Source organism: Etheostoma cragini, chromosome 7 (genome assembly GCF_013103735.1).
Source record: "Etheostoma cragini isolate CJK2018 chromosome 7, CSU_Ecrag_1.0, whole genome shotgun sequence".
Taxonomy (NCBI): domain Eukaryota; kingdom Metazoa; phylum Chordata; class Actinopteri; order Perciformes; family Percidae; genus Etheostoma; species Etheostoma cragini.
This window is the reverse complement of record NC_048413.1, coordinates 17045782-17072739: the sequence shown is the minus strand read 5'-3', so window position 1 is coordinate 17072739 and position 26958 is coordinate 17045782. Positions and strand designations below refer to the sequence as shown.

At 39.7% G+C, this 26958-nt stretch overlaps 1 protein-coding gene across 4 annotated transcripts in view; it reads right to left on the bottom strand.

Moving 5' to 3' along the window:
* clstn1 (calsyntenin 1) overlaps nucleotides 1–26958 on the bottom strand; it is a 39897-nt gene that overhangs the window by 7997 nt on the left and 4942 nt on the right. Inside the window, exons 2-15 of one of the 4 annotated variants that reach the window (XM_034877532.1) lie at nucleotides 13674–13796; nucleotides 11041–11070; nucleotides 9331–9526; nucleotides 8422–8630; nucleotides 7929–8078; nucleotides 7453–7638; nucleotides 7097–7345; nucleotides 5442–5563; nucleotides 4997–5159; nucleotides 4529–4579; nucleotides 2907–3064; nucleotides 2343–2491; nucleotides 1454–1698; nucleotides 142–312 (exon numbers count right to left, since the gene is read on the bottom strand). In XM_034877532.1, coding sequence (XP_034733423.1) covers nucleotides 142–312; nucleotides 1454–1698; nucleotides 2343–2491; nucleotides 2907–3064; nucleotides 4529–4579; nucleotides 4997–5159; nucleotides 5442–5563; nucleotides 7097–7345; nucleotides 7453–7638; nucleotides 7929–8078; nucleotides 8422–8630; nucleotides 9331–9526; nucleotides 11041–11070; nucleotides 13674–13796 — 2202 coding nt within the window. The remainder of the gene's footprint in view (nucleotides 1–141; nucleotides 313–1453; nucleotides 1699–2342; nucleotides 2492–2906; nucleotides 3065–4528; nucleotides 4580–4996; nucleotides 5160–5441; nucleotides 5564–7096; nucleotides 7346–7452; nucleotides 7639–7928; nucleotides 8079–8421; nucleotides 8631–9330; nucleotides 9527–11040; nucleotides 11071–13673; nucleotides 13797–26958) is intronic. The other 3 variants (XM_034877534.1, XM_034877533.1, XM_034877535.1) reach the window with 3 other exon arrangements.

Sequence of the window (26958 nt, the reverse complement as noted above, 5' to 3'; positions counted from 1 at the left end):
ATATTTTCATTGTTTACATTTGAGGCTTCAGTATTAAAATAGGTTTTAAACAGATTAACTTCTCATGTAAAGCAGATATTTTCTGCAAAGCTATTATTATATCACCGCTAGGTGCTAGTTTGAACAGCTCTGTGTCCGTACCGGTGATGACGAGGCCCAGGTTAGAGGAACTCATCTCCAGGCTATGCTGCTGCAGCTTGGCCATGTCCACCTCCAGGCCCTCGTGCTCCCCGTCCAGCTCGTCTCCCACCACAGTCACTTCACATGTGTCCAGGTTGTGCATGATCTCTTCTGACACCACTGTTTCTTGGACTGAATGAACAATGGAGAGAAACGATTTAGAATTGTGCATTGGGCTAGTATTGTACGTTTGTTGATGGTGTTAAAAGTGTCATCCATTTCTTTTGTATTGCAGTCCTATTACATGTCGAGCTCATAATGGAAAACATGGATTGATGCAGCCAAACCAAAGATATCGTCCTTTTTTTCCAAGCATTCTTCTTCCTTCAAAACCTGCTGTCTACATTACCCACAATACAACTCGACCACTGACAGTTGGGTCAGAGATTCAGAGTGTTATGCTAGTAGAAGCTAATGTGGCCTTGAGCTGCTTGCCTAAAGCAGAGATGAGAGGTGGGCTACAGAGGTCTGTAAGATCATTTCTTTCTAACTCAACACCTCCAGATTGTTAACATTTTCAAACTTGTAGTCTTTTGCCAGAACAATAGTTCAGAAGTCCATGCAAATAATAAATGTAGGACTATATTTTAATAGCCCAGCTGAGGCAGGCAATCTTCTCCATTTTGCTTGAGTACCAAATTAATCTTTCATGCACAGTTTGCACCTTTTAACTCTGTGGAAGCTGCTATTAATTGATTCTTAGCCATCTACCGTGACATCTATTGTTTGTTGGTTGTGGAAGGTGGGGCAGGGTAATGCAGGTAACAGCAACAGATTTCTTTAAGCCCTTTTGTCCCATATGGCCTGCTGTTCACCACAGGACATTGCATCTCCCTGTATCTGTGTCACCACTATTGTCTCTCCACATCTTAGCTCACATACAAGCCTAACAGATGGCTGGCTGGTCACTGCCCCTCCCATAAAGTAGTAAACAACTTATCCCTTTCTCCCTCCCTCTCGCTCTGTCTGTCCAATCCCTTCGGCCTCCAGGCAGAATCCTCAACATTACCTGCTACTGTACATCTACACTGCTATCAACTGTACAATCCCCCTTGGTGCCTAAGGTAATTCAACCAAGGTAACCACTGTGTATTGTACTGCTTCAGAGGGAACAAAAGTAAGATTACATATGTGTTTGTTTGAAGTTGAAAGTGTATATAAATCAGAGGATGAGCAGACAACTCATCCACTGAAGAATAGGTTAGCTATATCTACAAATTCCATATACCATTATCTGGGGTTAATGTAGGGGTCATATGTGCATTTCTCTCACCTGTAGGGTCATCATCAGCTCCCTCTGTCGCTTCAGACTCAGTGTCGGCCTCCACTTCGCGGGTGATTGTGCTCACGATGCGTAGCTCGGGAAACAGTGTCACACCTTCCTGGCTCTCAAATTCGGCAGCGCTGCGAGCAAAGTGGTCGATGCCGCTCAGGCTGATCTTGGGCTCTTCCGGCTGCAGCACCATCACATAACCTTCGGCATCTGGCACTGTTACGCAGGACTCCTCGTTGAAGCATCTGAGGGGAGATTAAAGTTAGGAACCTGGATCGTTTATTTGTTTTGATTAAGTTGCTGGTTTTCCCTCTGCTTTAAAATACATCAGGGGCATTTTAAATGTGCCCTGCTTCCTTAATTTAATGTATGTCCGGTTCAGTCAGGGTGATGGGGAAAGACAATATCCTGAGATGGACTCTTACAGCTTCTGAACATATATGACAAATTAAAGTGAATACATTAGAGTTGCCCTCATAGGTAGAAAGTTAAGGTATAAGGAAAATTAATCATGTTGTCTAATAATAGCTCAGTTGACCCAGTGAAACTCTGCTGATGCAGATTTGTGAATATGCAAGTAAGAAGCAATGTTAAACGGCAACGCTGGAACTGATCTTAGAGTTGTCTGAGCAGAAACCCGGGTCTTAATAAATTCTTTTCATATATCATCTGTAATTGTAAAGCTGTTTTGTTATTCACATTTCAGTCCCTGAATACATCATTGTTATAAAATATATCAGAGAACTGAAAAACAAAATGCAGAATCTTACAGCTACTCTGTCATTCTCCAACCCCTCATGAAACCATCCTTATATTTAAAGCAAAATGAACCCGTTTCACAAACAAGATCATAACTACTGGGGAAGTATTTTTGGCTTCTGCTACTTACTTGACTGTGGTAGAGATGCGAAGGTGCCTGATGCCAGGGGTTGGGAACTGGCGGGAGTTCAAGTAGGAGATGTGCTGCATGACTTTGTCAAAGGCATCAATGTCATCGCCCTCTACGGTCAGAGAGGACTGGTTGGGGTTGAACTCAACCTGAGAGCAGAAATCAAGTTGAGTCATTTGAGGCAAGATTGTCTAATGCCATGCGCAGACACAAAAATGTGTTAGTGTGATACTAAGCTATTAATAAAGTAATTTAACATCTGTCACACAAAGCACTTGCACCCACAGTCCAGGATAACCTGTCGATGCTAACCATACAGCTGAAATTTTCAAATTTTGGCTGATATACATTTAATTCACGTTGTCTGTCCTTTTTAGGGTTATTTTTTAATTCACACCTAAATGCAACCTGTGAAGGATTTGAGTGCACACTTTGCTTCTTCTACTAGGATCCCACACCTAAAAGGTTTGCAACCACTGAGTTGGACCATCATCTTGATGCACAGATCCAGCCTGATTGAGGTTGAATTTGTTTCCTGTCTCTAAAACACTGTGCTCTCCTCACCTTGACAGCTGAAGCTACCTCCTCAGGCAGCTGCACGTCCAGTCCTTCCTTGCAGGTGTACAAACAGTCAATCACTTTCTTGTTCTCCAGCTTGCCAGAGCGGATCATCAGCCCAGCTAGGTTCCCTCGGAAAAACTGGGTCATTCGAGCATTTCCACCTGGGTACATCAGGATAGTGAAGAGGAGAAGCAAACAGAACACACACACACACACGTAAAAAATTAGATAATCAAGTGTACATTCCACAGACTTCACCATTTCTGGGCTGGTGATTCAAGCATGCTGTCTCAATGTGCAAAGTTGGCGTGAAAGGCGTTCATGCAAGTTAGTATGTGTGCCCTTAAAAGGCCGGAGGGCTAGTGAGGGAGACAGGAGAATGATGGATGAGCTTATACACGCCGTATGCATGCAACATCTCCATTAACCGAGTGAACAGCTGCTATACTGTGGAAAACAAACACTGAAAAGACAAAGGTATTTTCTAAGATAATGGTGAAATGAATCCTCTTTAGTCAGTTTATTTTCACAAAATAATGGAACCATCTGAAGGACTGCAAAATGTTTAAAATACACAGAAAGGATGAGCCTTGACATTTTAGTATAATAGTGTTCCAATGTTGCTGTGAGGTGCATTAATAAAAGTTTTATGCTTCTGCATCAACTCCACGCTGTAGCTACGCCGTCTCTCCGACAGCAATTGCTAAACTCTTTGTTTACTTGTGCGCTGGTGTGTGTCTCAAGCCAGCGTGTGTGTGTGTGTGTGTGTGTGTGTGTGTGTGTGTGTGTGTGTGTGTGTGCGCGCGCGTGTGCGTGGAGTGGGTGATAGAGCAAGGGAGAAAGTGAGAGAGTGGGAAATCTATAGCAGGAATAGTTAACCCTCTCCTTGATTTCATGTTGTCTATTGAGAAGGAACTAGGAAATGAGCAGGTGGAACTATAACGCGGCCGAGCAACATGCGTCACTGTGACGTGTTGTTCCAATTTCCAAGTGGTGCACATCGGGCTACGGTGTAGCATACAGAGTAGACGCAGAGGGGGCGCCGATTCTATGCGGAACCATACAACGGCCTTAAGAGGTCAAACAACTCTCTTCTTGTTGAACCATAATGAGTATAAGTCTGCGCCACTGCACCTAGGCCTCTGCATCTCAAAGTCACACAGTCATCCAGCAGTGTGAGAGTGCGAGTAAGTGTGTGTGTATGTGTGTGTGTGTGTGTGTGTGTTGCTGTAGCAGTGTTATCTGATCTGGAGTAGTAACCACTTCTAATGCAAAGGTCATGTTCTGAATAAGCTATCACAACAAAATGCTGCACCCGGGTCAGAGTTTTGTGCTCATTATATGTCTACTTCTGCTGTGTTTGTGTATAAATGCCTGGCTGCTGCAGTGAGGAGAGTGTAAAAATGGAGAATGAAGATAATTCAAAAAAAATGATGGAGGCAGCATTAAAAATCAAACTTATCAACACTGCATCATGCTCCAAACAGTTATGAAAAAACAAATATTTCTGCATCTAGAATGTGTAAGAATCATTCTAGTCAAAATGAAATGAGGATGCAGTTAGCTTGGTTGACCACTGTGGACACATGGATATATTTGAGAAGTAAGGGAAAGATTTGAGCAACCTGAGGTGGGCTCAGAGACTGACTCAGTGTCATTGTCATGTCCTGAGTTGTCTGTAAAGGACAGAAACAAGAGAGCAGGGAGAGACAGGGAGGTGGGTTGAGGATCTGTAGTACAGATTCAAATGCTAAATACGAGGCCATGGTGCATCATTTGAGAATCTAACAAAGAGTTAATAAAATAACATGCACAATACAATTTTACACAAACTCTAATCAAACACATTATATGATAGATTAATTGTAGATTTTCAGGTAGCATTAAAGAACTTTTTACTATTTTAGCCACCAAAAAAGGCAAAATGTTACAGAAACCAAAAGACATTCAAATCTTTTCTCTACAAGTATCTGTAAGCTGTATCTGTGCTTCAGATTTATTTGTAAATTAAGACATTTTGTCCAATAGAGAATTACAGTACGTTTCATTTCATTTTCAGAGCATTCCACCCAAAAATGTATTAAAAGGTTTACCTTGCCAGCAGGCACCAATGGTAAGCTGAGTTTCAATCTTGGAGGAGTGCAGTGGGTAGTCCTCTGTAACCAGGAAGGGCTCAAAAGTAGTTCCATCCACAAACAGAGACACAGTGGGGAACTCCACATTCAGAACATAGTGATGCCACTCTTTGTCACACGCCTGTGAAAAACACAACAGAGGGAATGAAAATAATAATACCTTTCATTTGTGAGCTCCTTTATGGACACTCAAGCTCACCATAGAAGACAATAATGTTGATAAATAATAATAATAATAGTAACAACAAACAGAACGTTACTTGGTACAGATCACGTTCATGTGCAAGTGTGATAAAGAAGATGGAATGTGGACTGTAAAAGTTACATAGCGTTGTGTAACTAACTTTTTTCTTGGTTAAATTTCATGTGACACAGCATATCAGCCTCTAAACTCTAAACAGACCTGGTCGAGTTTCCAGTGAAACTCGGCTGGTTTGTAGTTCTCGGCCTCTAATGGATCCTGACGGAGGAGGAGGATCAGCCTGCAGTTATGGACATACAGCGAGTAGTGGTGTCTATTCATCTCTGCAGTGGAGAATATGAGAGGGGAGATGTAGATATGAAACTGTAGCTCTAAAATGTAAATGCCAACATGGAACTGACTATCTCAATATTAGGGGTTTGCAAAAAAGTCGATTCGTATTCAAATTGCGATTCAAGCTCTACTGATTCAAAATCGATTCAGAGAATTCCAAAAAAATATATATATTTTTTTAAATGTGGATATATTTATATTTTTAAAAAAATGTATATAAAAACTGTGAATTGTTTTTGAATCAAAAATCGATATTGTGAGCCTAAATATTGCAATCAAATTGAATTGTGTCATTTTCTGAATCATACACCCCTGCTGAATATATGTGAATATTTGAATTCAACTGTTAAATCTCTTTCTCTAAGGCCATGAGAAACAATGAAGCAACTCAATACACATTAACATTAAAGATAAAAAGGTGTCTAACCTGTGGTTTACTGTTACTTTTACAACTGATGACTACACAAAAAGAGGGCAGTAAATTACTTTTAAACACTGTAAGTTACAAGCACAAGCAAGTAGCTGTGTAATGATGAAATATGTGACTACTGGAACTTGTCATCACCCCTTGCCAATTTCATAATTCACAAACATGTCTGAACATTACGGGTTCTCACGGTGGCAGAAAAGATTTGCAACCAGTTTGACAACCAATTCCTATATACAAATGTACTGTTCTCTAACCTGAAAATGCAACCTTTCTCTCAGTTGATTAGGATAATCAAAAACAACAACAGGGCACCCTTTTAGGAACATAGTAACATATGTATCGGAAATGTGAAAAAAAAACAAGCAAAAACAACTATTTGCTAAACCTAACATCCCACATACAGATTTGTCTAGATGTTGTGATATACAGTGTTTATTAACTGAATGTGAGACATTTATGTTTCTCTGTACGCGCTGAACTGAGGTCATAAATGGTGCAGAGATATCATGATTTTGGGAGCTTCCTGTCCAGGGCACAGTGTCTGATGTAATCCTTCTTATATAAGCAGTCTAACAGAAGCTGATGAACTGCCTCTCACTGACAACGGCAGATACTTTATAGTCAAGATCAAGAAGCTTGCGACCAGTGATCACACGCAAAATTACTGACAAAAACGGAAAGGTCAGCAGAGGTGAGAAGGTTTCCATGTGCAGTTAGTCAGCTGAGGACTAAGACTGAATATAGCCTGAAGCTAAAGGCTTTTTTTATTGGACGCATATTTTCAGACACCATATGTGCAAAATAACTTTTAGTCAAAGTAGTTATCATATAGTGATATTCTTTGTATTAGAAAATCTGACAATCAGTGAGAGAGTGACAGCGGGTTTATATGTATATTATGGTGGGTCGGCTTCCCTTTTGTTTATTATGCCTTTAAAGTATGTGTTTTACAGTTGAATACCTAAAAACCAATATAACATCATGAAAGAATTTCACCAAAAGTCCAACTAGAGCATTGACACAGTCCAGATGCAACTAAAATGTTTATTTTAGACAACTTTCAAATAGTTCTACTTTTCTCCAGGGACGTTACCTGTCTTGTCAGAGTTGCAGAGGATGGTCTCCTTGTCATGGGCCCCGGGGCCATGTCTCATCCACACAGAGATAGTGAAGGGCTCCTTCAGGCTGGTGCTCACCATGCCGTCAGGAACCTTGATGGCCTGAGTGCCATTGAACTCAAACACCTGGTCACTGTCGTGCCCGTTATCAGTGGGCAGCCCTACCGTCCAGTTGGCAGAGCTGCTGGGTGTAGGCAGAAGCTCCACCGTGCCAGAGCTGGCTCCTAAAAACACAATCAAAGAGGACAAAGGCATTTACATTGGCCACTTGGATTTCCTTAAATGAATATTACTACTGACAATAATAATTTCCAGTGGAGCAATTCCTTACCGCAAAGCTTGTGCAGTGACTTCTCAGAGTAGGTATCACGATCGCAGCCCTTCCCAATATGGTTGGTTTCCAGTTCAATGTTGGCTCGGATAGATGTGATTGGCTCATCACAGGTCTCCAAGTGCATGCTGGGGAAAAGATCCAGGCTACCTGTGCCAGGCTCGTATTCAATCCTCTTATTGAAACCTGAAAGACGAAGCCAGAGGTAGGAAAGAATGAAAGGATGTCCTTCAGCACAGAACCGATAACATGTGAGCAGTCACTACAGGGGCTGTCAATAGTAATTACTCATTAAGAAGTACTTTAGTTCTTTTAATCATAATAAAAGACCTTGTAGATTAAAAAAGTTAAATAGCCTTTTTGACAATGGCAGCCTGTGTGGACTCTGCATCAATGGATTGCTTTTTTTCAACACAGAGACACACCTGAACGGTGCTGTTTGGCGAGGTACATAGAGTAGAGGAGAGCTTTGATACCTTGCCAGCTGGGTTTGCAGGTGGGCTTGACGCTGATCTTGACCAGAACGTCCTCGGAGGCACGGTTCTTTCCACAATCGTAGGCAGTCACAGTCAGCTTGTACATGTGCTCTTTGCCGTAGCTCAGTTTCTCTGTGTTCTTGATGAATCCTGAGTGAAGCATGGAAAAAGAGAGAGCATTGCTGCCAAATTGAAATCTTTGCTAAACGGTCAAGCTGAACAAAATGGCTATACAGTAATTGACCTCTTTGAAAAGCCTGAAAAGATCTGACATGGTTTGTGTCGGCTCTTTCAATTAGTTTTACAAAGATAAAAAAAATCCTAGAGTCCAACATAAATGACCAAATGGGGTTACATTTCAAGAAGACCGTCATTGTCTCACAAGGCAACAAGCTGGCTTGCATTCTAAATGACAGATCAATGTGATGTGTCTTACGCATGCACTACAGGGTTTACCCAACATCCATTAAAACAATGCTGCGTAGGTTCTTACCATCTTTGTCGACGGTGAAGGGCACATCAGGGGTGACAATCTCGTAGTTGCAGATTTGGCTAAACTGGAAAGAGCAATCGGCGTCCACTGCCTCCACCTTCAGGATGCTGTCATACTTCTTTCCCTCGATAACGGTTGCTTTATAGGACTTCTCCTTGAACACTGGTGAATACTCATTGATGTCATTCACCTGGATGTGGACAGTGGCCCTGAAATGGACATGCTTGAGTTAGGACACTGTCAGCTATGGATGTTCAAAGACGTTCAACGACAACTGTTTGGCAATGACATGTCATATTAGTCTTGTTAAGTAAAAAGTACTTTTTGGGGGTCAGCTCCATTACATTTTAAAGATTATTTTAGGCACTTTTTTTAGGTACTTCATTTCTGACAGATCATCTTGGACTTGAAAAGTCGCCGCTGAGTTGAGGACTAAACCGCTATATATGAGCGTGTGCTCTATCAGGTGAGCTACCGATGGGGGTAAATTCTTAATTAACTTGGTACATTATAAGAAATATTTTAGGCTTGCTTTGTGACTAGGCAATTTACAGCGTAGGTTCTCACTTATATCCAAGCAAAATTGGTATTGTTCCTAAAGTTTCTCTATCCTAATTGATATCAAATTGAAAATGTAATCAAATCAGGACCTTGTGAGCAGGAATCAAACCTATTCGGGGAATCCTTTACCTAGACTGCTCTATTGATTAGTCTACTGTATTTTCTCCATTCATCATTTTGTTTATAAAATTACACTTATTTCCTACAGCCAAAGGTGCCATTTTTACAAAATCAACAAAACTTGTTGATTGTTCAACTGCAGTCAAACTATACAGAATCTGGTTAGGACAGGAAAATTAGGGTTCAAATCAGGTACAGACGCTTCTGAACTCGCAGAGGTTAACTCACTTGTGGGATTTCTTCATGTTGGCACCATCAGGACCCTCTCCACAGTCATAGGCTTGGATGGTAAAGGTGTGCTCTTTCTGCAGCTCGCAGTCCAGTTTGTCCTTGGCCCGGATAACCCCCTCGCCAGTGGACCTGTCCAGGACCACTGCCTCGAAGGGGACATTCTGCCCATGGATCCTGAAGCCGCAAATCTCACCTGAACACGCCAAGACAGAATTTGCTCAGAATGACTGACGTCAGGTGTGAAATTTTATTGTTCAAATGAAAAATTATGTTAACAACAAAACCATAAATTCACGCAAAAAAAAGATCAGCCACAGGTTTTAGGTGCCAGGGAGTTGTAGATAGGGGTGGGTGGTGTCTGTGGAGGAAGTCCAAAAGCACTGTCATATGGGTGAGGGGTTGGGAGAGGGTGTGGGACATTTAGTATAGTAGAAGACGGAGTGTCTTTTCCAAGCCACTTGAAAAAATTGCATCCAGTCATGCAGGCAGAAACCAAAATGATATGGACAGGCATTTTACACGGGTACTTAGGATTTAAGAAATCAAATTTATGAAACCAAGCCCAAAAAGTAAGTACATAGAGAACAGTATTTAAAGTGAAGATCATTTATCTTTGTCATGACTCAAATTACAGCTTACTATATGGTAGAAACAAAAATTAACATGATTAAAATAAACTCAAAATAGTATTTTCAATAGAGCATTATAGCCTAGTGATAAGCACAAATGCATCCAACAAAGCCCAAAATTGTCTGCAAAAAGAACAAAAATTCTTAGACAATACCTTTGAAAATATTTTATCTTAATCAAAGAAAGTCTTCCTGTGTAATTTCGCCTTGCACTCAAAACTACTGCAAAATAAATCAATATCATATTAAAATCATAAGAGAACTTAACTGCTACAACAGCAGTAATCAAACAAAAATACTGGATGAGAACTGGGGTTAGAAATATCAACTTGCTTGACATCCACATCAAATGACAACTGCAGTCATGCTAATGGTAGAGATTAGTGGTGGAGAATTAACTCAATAAATCCACTGAGGCAAAGATGCAACAACAGAAACTTTGTAGCAGAGAGAGTTTGCATTAGTTAACAATCTCAGCAGTTGAAGACTTTCATGTCAGAAAAGTCCACAGGAGTCACTGTACCTGCATGGATCTGATAGGTCGCAGAGAGGCACCATGAACATGGATGATGCCTTTAAGACATTCACATTAAAATACCAATTCTAGTGTCAATTTCCGCTCCAATTGCCATGGGCGTTTAGAGGTTGTGAAATCATCTTGTGGGTCCTTTCAGATTTTACTTTATTATTAAATAAAGCAACAATTGGCCTTTTCTTCCATATTTTTTTAATTAAAAGAATTGGACAAAATGGCAGCAAAGTGACTGAAAACTCCTATTTTAAAGCAGCTTTCCGTTTCCTGGTGACAGCTGAAAAACTGTTAGGGTCTGCAAACTGCAATGGATGTCTCATGCACAGATATTTCTAAGTACAGTCAGCCCCACATCACACTTTTCATCCAGCTGTTGGAAGTCTAAAAAAATTGAGGGTGAGAAAAACATAAAAATCGAGAAAACCAAATGGGGAGATTACAGAGCATGGCGGGAGTTTCTGTGTAAAAGTGTGGATGCTGTTTTTTTGCGTTAGTGGGTTAATAGTAACAACTAAGCACAAGGCAGAAGAAAGAGCCCAAGATCACCTTCTTTAGTGAGGGTCACCTCAAAACTCTCTAAAGGGAAGGGAGAGAAGATACACCCAGATCAGTTAAAGAAAAGTTAGGATCTCAGAGAGAAAACAGAGAGGACAGGAAGAAAACACACCCTTGCTATAAGCTTACAAAATCAAAAATATTCAGTTCTCACAAGAAAAATGTCTTCTGCCAGTTGAAAGAAAGGAATGATTAGAATACTTATGAAAAGCCGGTTGTGTTTTGCAGTTTTATTAATGGCTCAATAACTCTTTTTAGAAGAAGCAACTAGTGAGAAAGACAAATCATCCAATTGCAAGCAACAGAAATCTCACTCTTTTATGTCAGCAGGTTTTGGGGGATTCTGGACTTCTAACAAGTGTGTCGTATTTCTTAAAACACTGCACAGAGTGTTCAAGTGGAAAACTAGTGGATGGATTTATTAATTCAATTTCATAATTAAAAATCTATACTACAAGATAAGATGCAACTTGGGAGAACAAATAAATAAGTCCTTTTCTGCTTGGGTGTTTGTTTTAAAGGCCTGTCAGTGTCTCCAGTGGGTTGGACCTGCTAATTTGTTTTTCATCTACTAAACAATTAGAAATGGATTTCACATGAGAGACTGGTGTTCAGGGCCAGTCATGCAGTGGGAGTTGTGAGGCTACAAGTTTAACACAGCTCTAATGACCAGATCACACCAGGGCTTCAGGAATTCTTCCGCTTTTCACTGCTCACACAGGCCTCTCAGCTCAGCCCGGGTCAGCCATCACAATGATTGTTACGTATTCATTTTACAGGCTTGACCCGCAGTGGTCATTTAACCACTGGCACTAAATAAATACAGTGGATTATGATCTGATAATATTAAGTGGTTAATAAATGTATATGCTGCATATTCTTTGGCATCCATTTGCAGGAACTGTGTTGCAGAAACATGGACGTCTAATGTTCCAACGTGACTCAAATAACCCAGATCTGGTGGGTAAATGCTCCCTGCTTCGTGTTCCTTGCTTCATTTAGAGCACAGTCATCCATAAACAAAGAGCTTATTTTCAAGTTTGCAAGAGCCTAAGTTAACCTTAGCCTAACGATTTCCCTCGGCCTGAATGAACTCACCAAAACAGATAAAGACTAAATTAAAGCTAGTCCCACAGCACATTATTCTAAATACTCACACAAACTCATACAGTTCTAAATGCTAAATGTTTAAATACTCACACTAATCTGACTTGAGAGCCTGTGATTGGGCTTCTTTTGTGGGTCAGCTTTACATGGTAAACCTTCTGTGTTGGCACAGATGTGGTGACTAGTGACTAGAAGGAGGCTGGCGAGACAGAACTGGTTAGCCTTGTTGCCACGTGAAGCCAGATTGCTTGCTCCGTCTTGAGAGAGCTAGTTCCCAAGAACATTACAAGTACATTTGCAAAGCCCTGCTCATCAAAAAGGGAGCCCCAGCTGAAAGGAGTGGGAGCACCAAGCTCTGTATTCAAGGCTAATTTACTGTGAAAAGAGACAAACATGCAGAGAATGGGCATATTATTCAACTACATGCCGTTCAGAAATGATGGGCCTCTTGCTGAAGCTGTCCACCTTAAAAACTCCGTGCTGAAAGCCCAAACACTAACTATGAGATTTTACATAACTTTGTAAAGAATAGTACATTTGGCATCTCCTCTGACAGGCAAGTGGATGTTAAAGCCTCACTTACTAAATCAGAGAAGTAATCTGAGATTGCAGAAAATCGTCATATCAAGTACTTAGAGGGCTGAGTGTGAATGGACTAGCAGACAAAGGATCACACAACTCATGCTATGAGAAATGGTAGGAAATCACTTCCAGTGCTGTGGTGTTTTGAATCCTGGCCAGATTCAACCCTGGTGTGATCAAAACCCCCAGAGTGAATGCTGCCTTGGTACATAAAGCACACTAATTGTGCCTCTCCACTGTAAGGGGGGAAAAAACAGAAACATGAAAGAGTATTTTGATCTGAATATTAAAAGGGCCAATCTGGAGAATATGGCAGCCAGCTGTATGTCAGTATGACTGGCCAGTCATAAAAGTCTAAGGTGCAGAACGCCATTGAGTAACATTTAGTCCACAACCAGGAGTGCATAAATGATAATTCAACAATAAGTTGATCACGCTTTCACTACTAAGTGAACATTTGATTTGAATAAACATTTAACCTCTAATATAACCTAAATATTACAGAAATAATTAAATACCCTGAATTCACTGTATTAAACATGACATACTCGTGACTTCAAAGCATTATGCTGAGGCTAGATTGGAGGTTGTATTTGGATCTTCTCTAAAGCTTTTTTGGGGGTTCGTTTAAAAGAATCATTAGTTCTGTTCATGAATAGTCCATCGGCAAACAGATTACATGTCATTAAACATGATACATTAAACATTAAAATGTCCTTATCTATGAATCCAATTCTATGAAATTTGCATTATTGACGGATGAAAAGAGATTGTCTGCATACATTACACGTATTACAATTTTAAAGCTTTAATAGTACAAAGCAATTAATATGTTTTCTTTTTCATTTATTCTGAAATGAGTCATTCCAAGGAAAGTGAAGCTGAGGGAGTAAGGACTAGCAGCAGCAGCAGCATCGTTAAACCTCCTCTCTCACCTGCGTAGCGTAGAGGAGCATCCTTGTCCAGTGCAATTAGAGGAGGGTCCAGAAGAACTTTGTCTTCGTTTTCCGTTACGATCCCGTGGTACGTCGTCTCGATCCATGGTTTGTGTTTATTGACTGTGAGAAACAGAGAGAGGAATTGTCAGTGTCTAAATTAAAAAAAGTCAGATGTCCTTAAAGGCAACTTGTTTTTCTCTTGCCGCCACTAGATAGCAATTTGTTTTTTATAATTCTCAAGTTGTTACTATCACTTTTGTCTTCCTTCCCAATGCAGTTTAAGAATATTTTTAATGATGTTTTAGGTGTATTTAATATTGTTTTAGAAGCACCGACCACGCACAATGAAGGGATCAGCCACGACAGGAACGAGAAACCATGAGCCAAGGAGGACCAAGACTGTGCAGAGTTTGAGCAATCACTGTTCTTAAACTTCCATTGCACATCAATCATTCTCCATCCTAAATACAATATACGATGGTTCAATTTATCCAAACTGAAGACAAATTCTTTCAAAACTGGCTTTAGGAAAGCACTTTCTACGCCAGTAATGTTTCAAGACACAGACAGAACCACAATCCACATCAGTTAATGGCATTTTACAGGGACATTTCGTGTATGATAAAGGCTCTGGCTATGAATTTCAGGCCGGTTTGTGGAGCCAAAGTTGGGTTGTTCAAAGCCTTGTGTACTAGTCGGCCTGGGAAGCATCCCAGCTGCAGAGGACTCTGTTGTAGCTGGTGGCCGCAGAAAAAGCTGCAGTGAGTGACATATTTGGGCTGGCTTACAAAACAGCACTGACGCAGGGGAGATGCAGCTCTCTTACAGCCAATATGTGCTCACTCCAGAGCAAGACGTGAGGATGGCATTCCTGTGCTACTGATCTGCAAAGATGCTAACTCTGGCTGACAGTGCACTGTGAGGAATACATACACTGGGAGTGTACCATGTACCATCCGGTACATTTCCTGATGACAAGACGGTAACAACATAAGCAAGTATTTCCAGATTTTTATAGATAGATAGATAGATAGTCTTTATTATTAGACTCACTGTCCATAAAATACAACATCAACAACAACAACAAAAAGATACAGATACACGAAACAGACACCAATTAAATAAGACAGCTATACCAGCAATCCCACAAGGGTGACTGGTATCGCAAAGCACTGATCGGATGTGTTCAGATGTGAAATGACAGAGTTACAACAAGAATTCAAGCAACCAATAAATTTGTACATCAACATACACATATATATATATATATATATATATATATATAGACACAACTATTTGACAATATTTTGGAATGATACTTTTAGTTCAGGCACAATTGCATGTTTTGTTATATTTACAATATTACATATTTATCATATTTAGCCTAATATAATGAGAGCTATAGACTGCAACCATTACATAATTGCTTTATGCAAGACCTATTTACAAGCAGCTCCTCTTTTTGACTCCTTGATCACATTGATTGAGTATAATCTTTGAAAATATTGCATAATTTTCTCAAAGAAGATGAAGCTACTGAAGAATGTAGGGAATTCAGAGCTTGTTTAAATCATTTGCTCTGTTCAGACATGCAGCCTTTCTGTCCTCACCCTAACCCCATTGCCTTTATTTAGAAGGTCATTTTAATGTAAACAGTCTGATAAATTCAATGAGGCCACGTCATGCATTAAAGCTAATCCATGCTTACAATGAATTGCTGTGATAGCCTAATCAATAAATGGTGGGAAATCCCGGACAAGGGCAGGAAACTGTTCTGGTTATGTAATAATTAATCTGGGGTTGTCAATGAGCTTTTTAATAAATAGCTTTTTATGAAGCATCAAAATTTGCCAGTGGTTTTATAGGCGCTTATGTATCATTTTATTTCAACGCATTTGATATAGCATAAAACTATAGTGCGTAAGTTCTGTTGCTCATATGAGGAATTCTGAGTAATCCACGTGATACAAGCCGTCCGTGATTGTGATTGTGTACGCGCCCACCACCTTCCTTCACGCAGTTACTAGTAGCCAACAAGGACACAGAGGATTAAAAATACATGATGGACTCTTCAGTAGAGGTAATATCTTCACTCAAGCTTTTGCGCGGGAAAGTCACCGGATGCCACAATCTTCTAAACATAGCCATACTGAGAAATACTGAGAAAGTTGTGTGGAGCTGATAGTCTTAATGAGCTTTTGTAGCAACTATAATTTCCAAGATTCTAAATTATTGTGCTAAGAAAGCTGCAAACAAAGCTGTGACAGTAAGTGATGGCTTAAGTCTTGATTAATGTTTTATGAGAATAAGACTGCATAATGACTAGAATAATTACTTTTAGCAAATCATTTAAACATCACTTACACACCTGGTGAGCATGTTCTCCTCTTAGGAATAATTATTCCACTGCAGCACAAGGTTGCACTATGCTTCTTAAATATTAAAGCCTCCAACAGCTATATTTGCTATTATAAGGCCTATTCTGTTGTTATTCAACAAAAAGCACTCATGAGCAAATTATATATGCTATTTTTATAGGACTATACAAAAAGCACTTGGATTTTAACGCTGTCCAAGAGCACAATAATTATTTTTATTTATCTGAGTTAATGCACACACATGTTGACTTTTATAAATATACCAAATACCTAGGCCTATGCCATAATAAAAACGGTAATTCTTTTCAGATTTTACTTTTGTCACAGGTAAGTTAATCAGCCATATTATGGACTGCAATTTTGATTATTTTAACCTCTGAAAAATAAACACCTAGGCAAAAACTTTTTTATCATCAGCGGACACAAAAAGCCTCTTAGATTACACATTACGCCCAAAATTAAAGGCAGTAAAAATGATTTTCCTTTGTGAGTCTTTACAGTTTAATCCTAATTGAAATGTGTTTTGCATAGTAAAATTCAATTCACAGCCGTGTCATGCTGCAGAAAGCCTTAACATACTCACTCATTATCTGACTAATACGAAGACGCCTGATGTTCAATGTGACACAATTATATTATGAGCTTCAAACTGTAACCAGATAAAAGAAAAATGTAAAAAAGCATAAATGATGAGGATGTTTTCATGCAACTTTAAATGTCAGTCTGCCAAATCCAATTTAGCGACACAAATTAAGTGTCTTCACATAATTTTGTGTAATTCTCAGTGATTACACAATCAATGCAAATAATGTGACTTGTACAGGATTGATGTGATGCAATGAATTATTTTGGTCTTGTTTGAGCTTGTGTGTAAAAGGAGTTTAAGCATTTTAAATTTGTGGTAATTGTATGCATTATGTGTTAAAGCAACAAGAAATGTGTTAATATTATAGCTTACACATGCAGATGTAGTGCTAACTGTGTTAAGAGTTTCGGGAAATTGTTAAAAAGTATTGAAAAAAAAAAACTACTCAAAGTACTTTTACATAGTACAGGAATCATTCATCATTCACACACATTCATACACTGTGGCTTCGATATGGGTCAGGGTCAGGGATCAAACCACCAACCTTCCGATTGGCAGGTCACCACTCTCCCACTGAGCCACCGCCGCCCCTTTACTGTGTGTCTTGTGACTTGAGATGAAGTGGATGCCTTTAGAAGGATCACCAGGCCAGACTAGTACAATAATCTGCTTTAGCTTCCATAGTGTCACAATAAGTGTTAGCCAGGGCGTCTTCAGCATTGAGGTGCACTGAACCTGGGGCCTGTTGCACAAAAGTAGAATAGAGGTATCCAGGATAAGTGGAAAAGCGCAGCTTGACTTAGTGTGATCCGCTCGTCGCGGTTTATTCCGTTACACGTTTGCGAGCCAGGATGAGAAGGTGAAACTATGTCAAGCCAGGTGTAGATTGCTGGGATAAGTGCACGTTCACGGCTTCCCTGTGATGAATGTAAACTACACCATATACATATATGATGTGAGACTTATTGAGAAGGTGATGAAACCAAAGTAACCTACAATAAAAAAAACATTAGGCCTACATATTAAGGAGTAACACAAACTGTTCATTATTAGAGAAGGACAAGCAAAAAGAAAATGAAATCATGAATGTATTGGTCTCTGACCAGTCTGCCATTAATATCATCTGGGAATATCGCTACATTGTCCCATTTAATCTCTGGAACGCAGGGAGCCTCAAAACACTACCGTCCCACTGGGAAGTCCAGACTCTCCCGATTGCAACTCCGCATCTGGGTGCCAGTAAAACCATTTCTAACCATCTAAACAACTGCAATAGTAGGGTTTAAATCAAACTCCTGACAACAACAGTGACAGATAATACATGTTAATAAAAATAAAGCAGAACACGTGCAGAAGACAAAGGAATAATTTAAACACGTTTATTTTGGATCAGAGCGGCAGCTGATTTAACACATGAGACTCCAGGATTTATTTTAGCCTGGCTGTTAGCCTGCTCTGGACCGGGCTAGCCACAAAGAATAAATCTCCATGGTTACTTAGCTGGGTTTAATTCAACCTGGTTCTGTAAATTCATCCAGGATAACTGGAATATCCCGGCTTAATCCCTTATCTTGTTTTGTGCAACAGGCTCCAGGACGGCAATGAATGGTACAACATCATGCTGCATTCTCAAAGCTCCTGCAGGTGTATGCAAAACATTTGGCCTAATCCTGACCAATAACACATGAACTAACCAAGAAGGCTGTCTGCCTGTGCCCTTCCTATCTGGTCAAGTTAAATGCAATTTCCATACATCTAAAAAGTAATATGTCCATTTGTGTAGCATCTATCTCCACCTTCACTGATGAGCAAGGATCTGGACAAAGCGTTTGACTATAGAAAGTGCATTTCATCCACTTTAAAAACAACAAATGCCTGCTGGCACAGGAAAAAATGATCTTTGTATTTTAGAAGTAAGACAACTCAGTCCCAGCTAATCAACTTTGTGCTCTGAAGTTGCAAAGTCTGACAGAAGACACCAATTCGAAACAATGGTCTGAGATGTGCAGCACAGATCAATTGTAATAAGAGATGATGCAGATATTACAGATGCACCGATTGACCGGCTGGTGACCGGAATTGGCAGATTTTTACTTAATAGGCCATGAGTGGTGATATGCCGGTCAGTCAGACATTTGCCAATTTTACGCCAGTCAAATGCTGTAAATAAATAACATTGTAAAGGCTACCATAGACAATGCAAAGGAATTAACCCACTATCAATTACAATATCTTACATTATCTGTAACTACTGTAGCGTGTAAATAATGCACATAAAAAACTAACGTGAGCAAAGGGGCTCAACAATTGCCATTATTTCTAATCAACAGCCACGTGCAACCTATCTAGCAGGTAAAAACACAAACAACGAAATCAACAGCTAAAAATGAACTGACAACATAAGATATACAACGAGTTCTCAAGGACGCACACACCCAATTTCCACTGGCTAGATATCCCTCGAACAGTTAAAGAACAATACCATCGGATCCCGTTGCTCTGGATGGAGATCAGTGAAGTCTATTGGAAGCACTTTTCCGGTGAGCTTGAAGACGTAGATGACATGAGCAACCTGTCTGAAAGTTTTAAGTCTTCTCGTAACTGTGCCAAGAGAAATCTCAATCATTCTGAATCTTGCAGAGACGGAGAGCGTAGGTATATGTTGGAGATATGGAGATAACACAGACACAGGCTAATTATTGCTTACTAAAATGCTAGTTAACATTAGTAATTAAACCTAAACAGCTAATGTCAGTCAAAACTGCCTGCAAGCTTGTCCTGTACTGATGACACAATCGTTAGCCTATTTTTACAAAAATGTCTGCTATGGAGCCATAACGTGGGGTACCGGTGTTCCGGCCTAACGAGAGACCATGTTAACTGCCGACCGTCAGCCGAATGCATCCGTTGTTGTCGTAGCGACGACAGCTGTTGAAAGCGGGAAGAGAATACGTAGCTGTCCGCATGAAAGCCTTTTTGTTAAGTGGTCATTAAAATGTTAAAACCTAACGATGTGTCCGTTACCTCTCTGATTTGTCTTTGGAGTCTAGTCTGAGGGAACTTGTCGGTTGCGTTTGGAACGGGGTTTGCTGTTAAGGATAACCGTAACACAGCGTTTCTCTTCCTGTTAATGTCCATAATACTTTTGATTGAATACATCTATTCGTCTTCGGAGCCTGTTTAAGTTAACACATGTCACGTAGAAAAGCATTTAGCCCTTTTAAAAGTGGAAAATAATGAATTAACAACTTGGATTCAAACTCATAGCTACCTTTGTGAGAAAATAAAATAAAAAGTCTCAGCAGTCTAACATTGTATCATGAGCTGCTGGGCATGGCTTGATATCAATTCACACGTCACACAGCGTCTCTTAAAATGACGAGGCAGACACTAGTGACCACACCACACTGCATGCAAATAACTCACAAGTTGCTCTTGCACAGAAATTGTCTTTTTATTTTGTTTGATTCCCACAAAACTAGAATAAATGTATTCAATAAAACGTATTGTAGACATTAAACGGAAGAGCAACGCTGTGTTACTGTTTACAGTAAGCCACGTTCCAAACGCGACTGCTTTTCCGGGCATGTCCGCCTATTCTCACACATGTACTCTAACAATTACCTTCTGGATGGCCTTTGGAACAAATGCATTACATGTTTTCATACAGAAGTTTAGTTTGCTAAATATATCAAATTTCTTTTAATTGGATATTGGATGAAAAGGAGGAAATGGTTCTAACATAACGTTGCACTTTAAATGTGTGTGAATTTCCCACACCAGGAGTAATTCATGTAGTTCTATTTTATGGAGTTCGATTACCGGTAAAAAAAAAAGTCTGAATCAAGCTTAGAAAATTGTAATTGGTGCATCTCTAGGAAATATAAATGGCACACTGAAGCAAAACAACGTGACACGGATCAGATGAAGGTATAAAACGGCAGATCTGGGAGGCGAATACAAAAGCAAACTGCACTACTCCCGTAAACCAACGTTAAAATCAAAGCCCCTTTCACTCACACGCACGTAGCATTAAATGAAATCTAAAGCACAATTAAATTTAAAGTGTGAAATTCTCACATACATGTGTGAAATTGCCAACAAGGCCCTTTTGACAAGATTGCTTCATCATCTCCCTGCAAGCCTGCAGTGAATGGGAGGAACATTTGTTGTGCTGTGAACATTTGACACAAAGCAACAAAGACATTATATTTGCACAAATGCAGACGCCATTATTCTTTGAAACAAGGTGATTTATTACATACTACCTATAAGATAAGATTTTTTTATGATTATAAAGGAGAGACTATCTGGTAGAGCCTAGCTGTTTTTCTGCAGGAGGGGAGGCTTTGGGATTTAAGATTAAAATAGGATTAGGAAAGAGGCCCGCTGCTGCAACACTGAGGAGGTTTAGTGTGGAAGACTTTTTACTTAATTTGACTTAATTGGGAAACCAATTCATGTAATGCGATGCATACTCACTACTGGCCCAATTACAACCTGCACACTCAGTCGTTCACTCACATAAAAGCAGATAATTCAAGAAGAATCTCTTGACTTTAACAAATAATCCACATTAAACTGATCAAGTTCCCTCTGACGTGCTGCAGAAGATGCTTGAGATATTTTAAGGGCTGTGTGTGTCTTTAGTCTTTTGTATCCATTGTAAATTGACATATTGTCTTGTCTTATTAGGTATCCATTAAAATAGGCCTGAATTGTGTCACAATTGGCTTAATCCCATGTAGGGCTGAAACAAACGATTGTATTCATTAAAACTATTCTAGCCATTATTTTCTATTAATTTGCACAATGTTGCATATTGTGACAAACACTTAACACAAGCTCCCAGAGCCCAAGGTGACATCTTCAAATTACTTGTTTTGTCTGATCAACAGTCCCCAGCAAATGCTACAAATTAAGACTCTGAGAACACCTTTAATGGGTGGCATTTTTTGCTCAATAAATGACTTGAAGAATAAATTAATAATCATCGGAATTGTTGCAGATTAATTTTCTAATTGATAAATTGTTTCAGCTACAAACTGACTAAAGACCCTTTCTTCTAGCTACAAAGATTTTAGATCAGTGCACAAACATGCAATCATCGTGGGCTTAAGGGGTGGACTACAGTGACACACCAATCTATTTATAGCACAGTGAAACCTCTGGCTTCAGTATAAATATTAGATGTAAAGTCACAATATAAATACACAGATATAATGGGCTGATGTTTGCCTCCTACTGAATAATTGATATTAATCCTGTAGAGTCATCCTACGCTGCTGATTTAGAATAAATCTTTTTCTAAATATAAATTCTATAAATTCTATAAATTTTTTATAAAATAAAAAAAAAAAGTTTATTTTTAGAAGCCCAACAACAAATGAACCCTACTATATACTGCATCCACTACCAAACAAATTAAACCCAGATCTAGCGAACACAGACACAAAAAAAATCATCTAAGAAGCCTTTGAGAAATGAAAGATGTGTCAGACGCAGCGGACAAACACATATCAATTTGTTACTGTACGAGCACATATGGATGGTTACCGGACCCACTTACATCCTGGCAACACACTACCTGGTATGCAATCCTGTTACGCAGCAAATAAAGCCAATGACACTTAATCCTATAATGGGATGCATGTACTTCGTTCACTGACAAGGTCAAGCAATGGGCAAGACATCAAACAGTCAACTGAGGCTGCCAAAACTTTATTATGCATGATATAATGATGTTAGTAAAGATGTCCCGCCAGCTACGGGAATCCATTTTAAGATGACCAAATGAAAAAAAACAGAGGGAGAACTCAGAGGAACATGAACTTTTAGAGAGAGAGCAAGGGTTGAAACATGGCGGAATTCCTCTAAAACAGGTGGACAAAGATAAAGTACAACCTGTGACTGTGTGCCAAGCTGTGCCGTGCCAAGCCATCTACTGATCAGCTCTATGTCTCTGTCGCCAGGCACTGTGCACTCTTTTAAACCAGAGTGCATATCTTAAGAGACCATTAATGCTTTCAAATAAACTGGGTATTAAAATATTGCATGCTTTGTCATGTATAGAAAAAAAGTATATAAGTTGAGTTTTCAACCTGCTGTCTTCTCTTGTTTTTGTTTTATTGGCACAAGTACCTGTGAAGTATAGAGGGAAATATATATGTATTTACTACTATGTTGCTGTAAGTAGGCTAAGTTGCCATTTAATTAGGTATGTCTTGTTATAATTATAAATAATAATAATACAGTCTAATACAGGCCTGCAATAAATCCTACTTTCACGAAGATTGTAGTAGTTGTTAAAACAATTTTTGAATGTGTAGATTTGAATTACACAGAAAGCTTTTTTTTTTTTTTGCCGATCACTGTTGATATAAATGGTGTGTAACTAAGTGGCAACTGAGTGTATGTGTATTCTGTCTGGGTTTTGTTTGGAGTAGGCATTTCACAATATCAGAAATGTAAAAGTCAATACCATTACCTGGTAAAATTCCACCATTCTCAATACCCAAATTCAATACCTTGGTACAGATGTGTTATTCAGTGTTTCCCACAGAATTAAGATTCTATTTATGCCATCAATGACTTCTTCCATGACCTTCACAGACAACTACTAACACTCCTGACCATTCACAAAGACAAAGCCCTTTATGGTTAGCTCGTTCTAGCCTAACCTTTACAGTTTGATCGATTAACCGTGAAGAATTACTTCCTGCGAGAATGTTAGGTCCACAATAGATCCTGTTAAACCTGAGATTCAACAGAATGCTTTTACACACTCTCACTGCCTCCATGCTACTGCTGTGATGTCTCTTCTCCATGGAAGGGAAATAAAATCATTCTGCCTCCCCAACACTTTACAGCTTTACAAGTGTCCTACTACTGTATAATCGTCACTACTGCCATGGACTTAACCAAATACGATGATACCAGACTATTTAGAGGCTACTGGTCACCCAGGGACAGCCAGAGAAATGCACCACAGCTGTCCAGATTGTAGCAGCAGATGATCAGTCTGTAATTATCAGATAAAGCCTGATAATGCCTAGGAACCTCTGAGGGCGTGTTGTGTAATGATGATGGTGCAGCCAAGTGTCAGGCCTGTGACACGTTGTAGAGAGCTCTGCTTCATCAAGTTAGCTCATACTTAACTTTTAATGTTTGACAGCCTATACGCCTCTATCTTCTTTGATAATGCAAATGTGAAGCTCTACTGCACCTCACTGTTAGGGAAATCAGCTACTGAGCAGCACCTAACTCATTAGTGCAATGATAGTCCAAGTTTTAACTTATTTATAACCTGGTGACTTGTGCCCCATTTTTACCTTGTTTTAAAATCCACGCTCAGTGCTGCGATCACACGTGGACAGCTCGAAGTACAGGTGGGAATTCACCCAGGTTGCATTGAGGAGGCATTGGGATCCGATCACTCAGACCACATTTGGACGTGGTCAGTGTGTTCGGCCTGTGTTTGTATTTTAAAAATTTATTATCTTGAAAGTTCATGGTTCTTTGTTGGTCATGTGCACAGAAGTAGGAATGGAAAGACTTAGGCCTCAGGCATACCCCAAAGTATTGCTCATATCAAATAAACCGTTGAGAGTAAATTGTGTGTTTTGGACAGCCCATTCTCATGGCAACTTATGAAAGTGTGTGAAAATGTTAGGTTTTCATAAATCACATGCTGAGCGGCTGGTGCATGTGATAATCTTTGATTTAAAATTCTAAATAACCAGTCTACACTCTATTTATAACTTCAATCAATAGCAAAATTTGCCGATCACAGACATAAGAGGCAGCAAGCTCTACAAGCAGAGTGTGCAGGCTGTCATTTTATTGTTTGAGACTAAATAGCTCAATAAAACAAATAATAAACTGATAAATAGCTGCAGCAGTACACCAAAGAAAAGAGAAGGCAGTATCTGTGATCAGGTGGTTGTCTGACCTTGAGGTGTTTCCAGGGAGATCGCCAAAAAAAACTTGGAAAATTTTGAACATCAGTTTAAACTGTGAAAACTAAATACAGAAGAAAATGTGCCGCTTAAATCAACTGCTTCAGAGTATGTACTGAGCAGTAGGCTACTCCTGCTATGGCATATTTCTAACTATTCAAAATCTCTGTGCTCGCCAGAAGGAGAGCTTTCAACAACAAGAACCACAGGATCCCTTCATGGCAGTTTAGAAAGCCGCTCAGGACGTATTGATGTCAGACAGAAATATCCAACAGAGACAAACAGTAATTGCAGCAAAGGCAAAGGTATGAGGTGCATGCAAATCTGAGTCAAGCAATGACTTTAATTATGCTGGTGAGTGGCTCTCTTAATTCCATGGAATAGAAATAATCAATGGACAATCTGCTCAACGTCTCAAACAGTGGGCACACTTCTCTGTTTGTCTTGCCTTACAAGCTTCTCAGCTTGTTGACGCAAGCCACCTCCATCACAGACTGCAGACTCTTCTAGGGACCCTTAAAGGAAACCCAGACCCCAGAGGCCCTCACTCCCTAAAACCCTGCTCACACAGGACAGCCTCTCAGTTTCCCTGCCAGGCAACAACATTTGTTTGTCCTCTATGCAGTCCCAGCCACCCGACAGAACGAAAACACCCTCAAGGGCCGTGGTGCTTCTCTGAAGAGGGGGTTGGGAGTCGCAAAACCTTGAACGCAACTAAATCACCTCTCTGTGTGAGTGGCACAAAAGAGCCAGTGAAAGTGAAGAAGTGAGAGTGAGGCGGCTGGAGCCCTGTGCAGGCAGTCGGGTACAGCTGACCTGTGGCAGGTATATGTGCTCTTTGGTTACCTGTTTCCCATAGAGCCTGACTCTCAATGTGGACACGCCCAAATGTGAAGAGCTGCAGTGCCAGTTTTGCTCCTGGAAGCAATGGGACTCCGTGGAGGAGGTCACACAGCCATATAAGCTACAGATGTGGATCAAATTAAAATGCTCTGGTTTATACTACACTCACAGCAATAGAAGTAAAACAATGAAATGGATACTGATTTCAGAATTAGGTAAGCAATTTCATTTGGCTAGCATTTAAAGAAGAAAAAGGATATTTCTGTTAATACAATTTTAGTGGATTTGAATAGTTTATTGAAATATCTTCACAAGATACTGCTCCTGTAAAATCACTGATCAAACTGAATTGAGCAGATTTTTAACTAATTCTTTTCATTATACTATATAAAGGGCAAATTAATTAAAATTCTGACACTTTCTCATATTGGTGTTTTCATTTCTGAATATTACTTTTTGCTCTTCAGTTCCAATGTATAACATCAGGACCAAGGACTTACATAAATGTAAACTCCTTTCTCAGTGGCAAGCTGACACAACTTCACAGTCATCTGGCGCAACTAAATATTCAAAACTGAGTGACCCATTCTTGACAGTTCACTGACTCTATTCAACTTCAACTTCAACTTCAACTTCAACTTTATTTATTTGTCATTTTATATGTACAGAGTGCATACAGAACGAAATTGCGTTGCATACAGCTTATAAATATTGCAATGCTATTCCAGGTGCAATGGAATACCTTTCCGGATTATTTACAAATAGTTATACAGAAGTGCAGCAGTGATCAAAGTGTAAAAACAGTGCAGGGATTCACTGCATTCAGCATTCAGTATTCAGCCAGGGAAGGCATCAATATCACCACCGACCCAATTTAAGTCCAGTATTCTCGTGGTCTATCTTTCCAGCACTAAGAGGCAAATTACCAAATATAAATGCTTCAACAATTTAGCACTTTTGTGGGATTATCTCATATTCACATTCTTGAGGGCCTTGAGTTGCAATCCCACGAACAGTGGCCACATTGTGACGTGCTTAGTCACAGCACGACCCTTGAAGTCTAGGCCTAAAAGCCCTTTGTTCCTCTGAGAAATCTCTTAAATAGAAAGAAATGGAAGCGTTAACTTACAGGAAGAGGTCCTCTGTGTAGGACAAGTAAACTGTTATTTAGGGCAATACAGGGTAAAATGTTTGGTATATGGTTCTTATATTGTACAACACAGGAGCAGTAATAAATGTTTTATTCCACTTTACAACAATGCAAAGTTCCTTCATTACCTCAATCTTGTCGGTGTGTCATCAGGATATTATAATAAATACACAACAGGTTTAAAATGAAATTAGGTCTAAATGGAGGCATTAACCCAAAGAGCGTGTGATTACGTCTGACTGTGGGTATTGCCACCATGCGGCCAGTTCCAAGGCACTTTGGTGCTCATAACTTCTTTACCATAAGGTGTAAAAGGCCTGTTTTGGGATTTTCTCTTCAAACTTTCCATCAACCAATTTTATCCGGT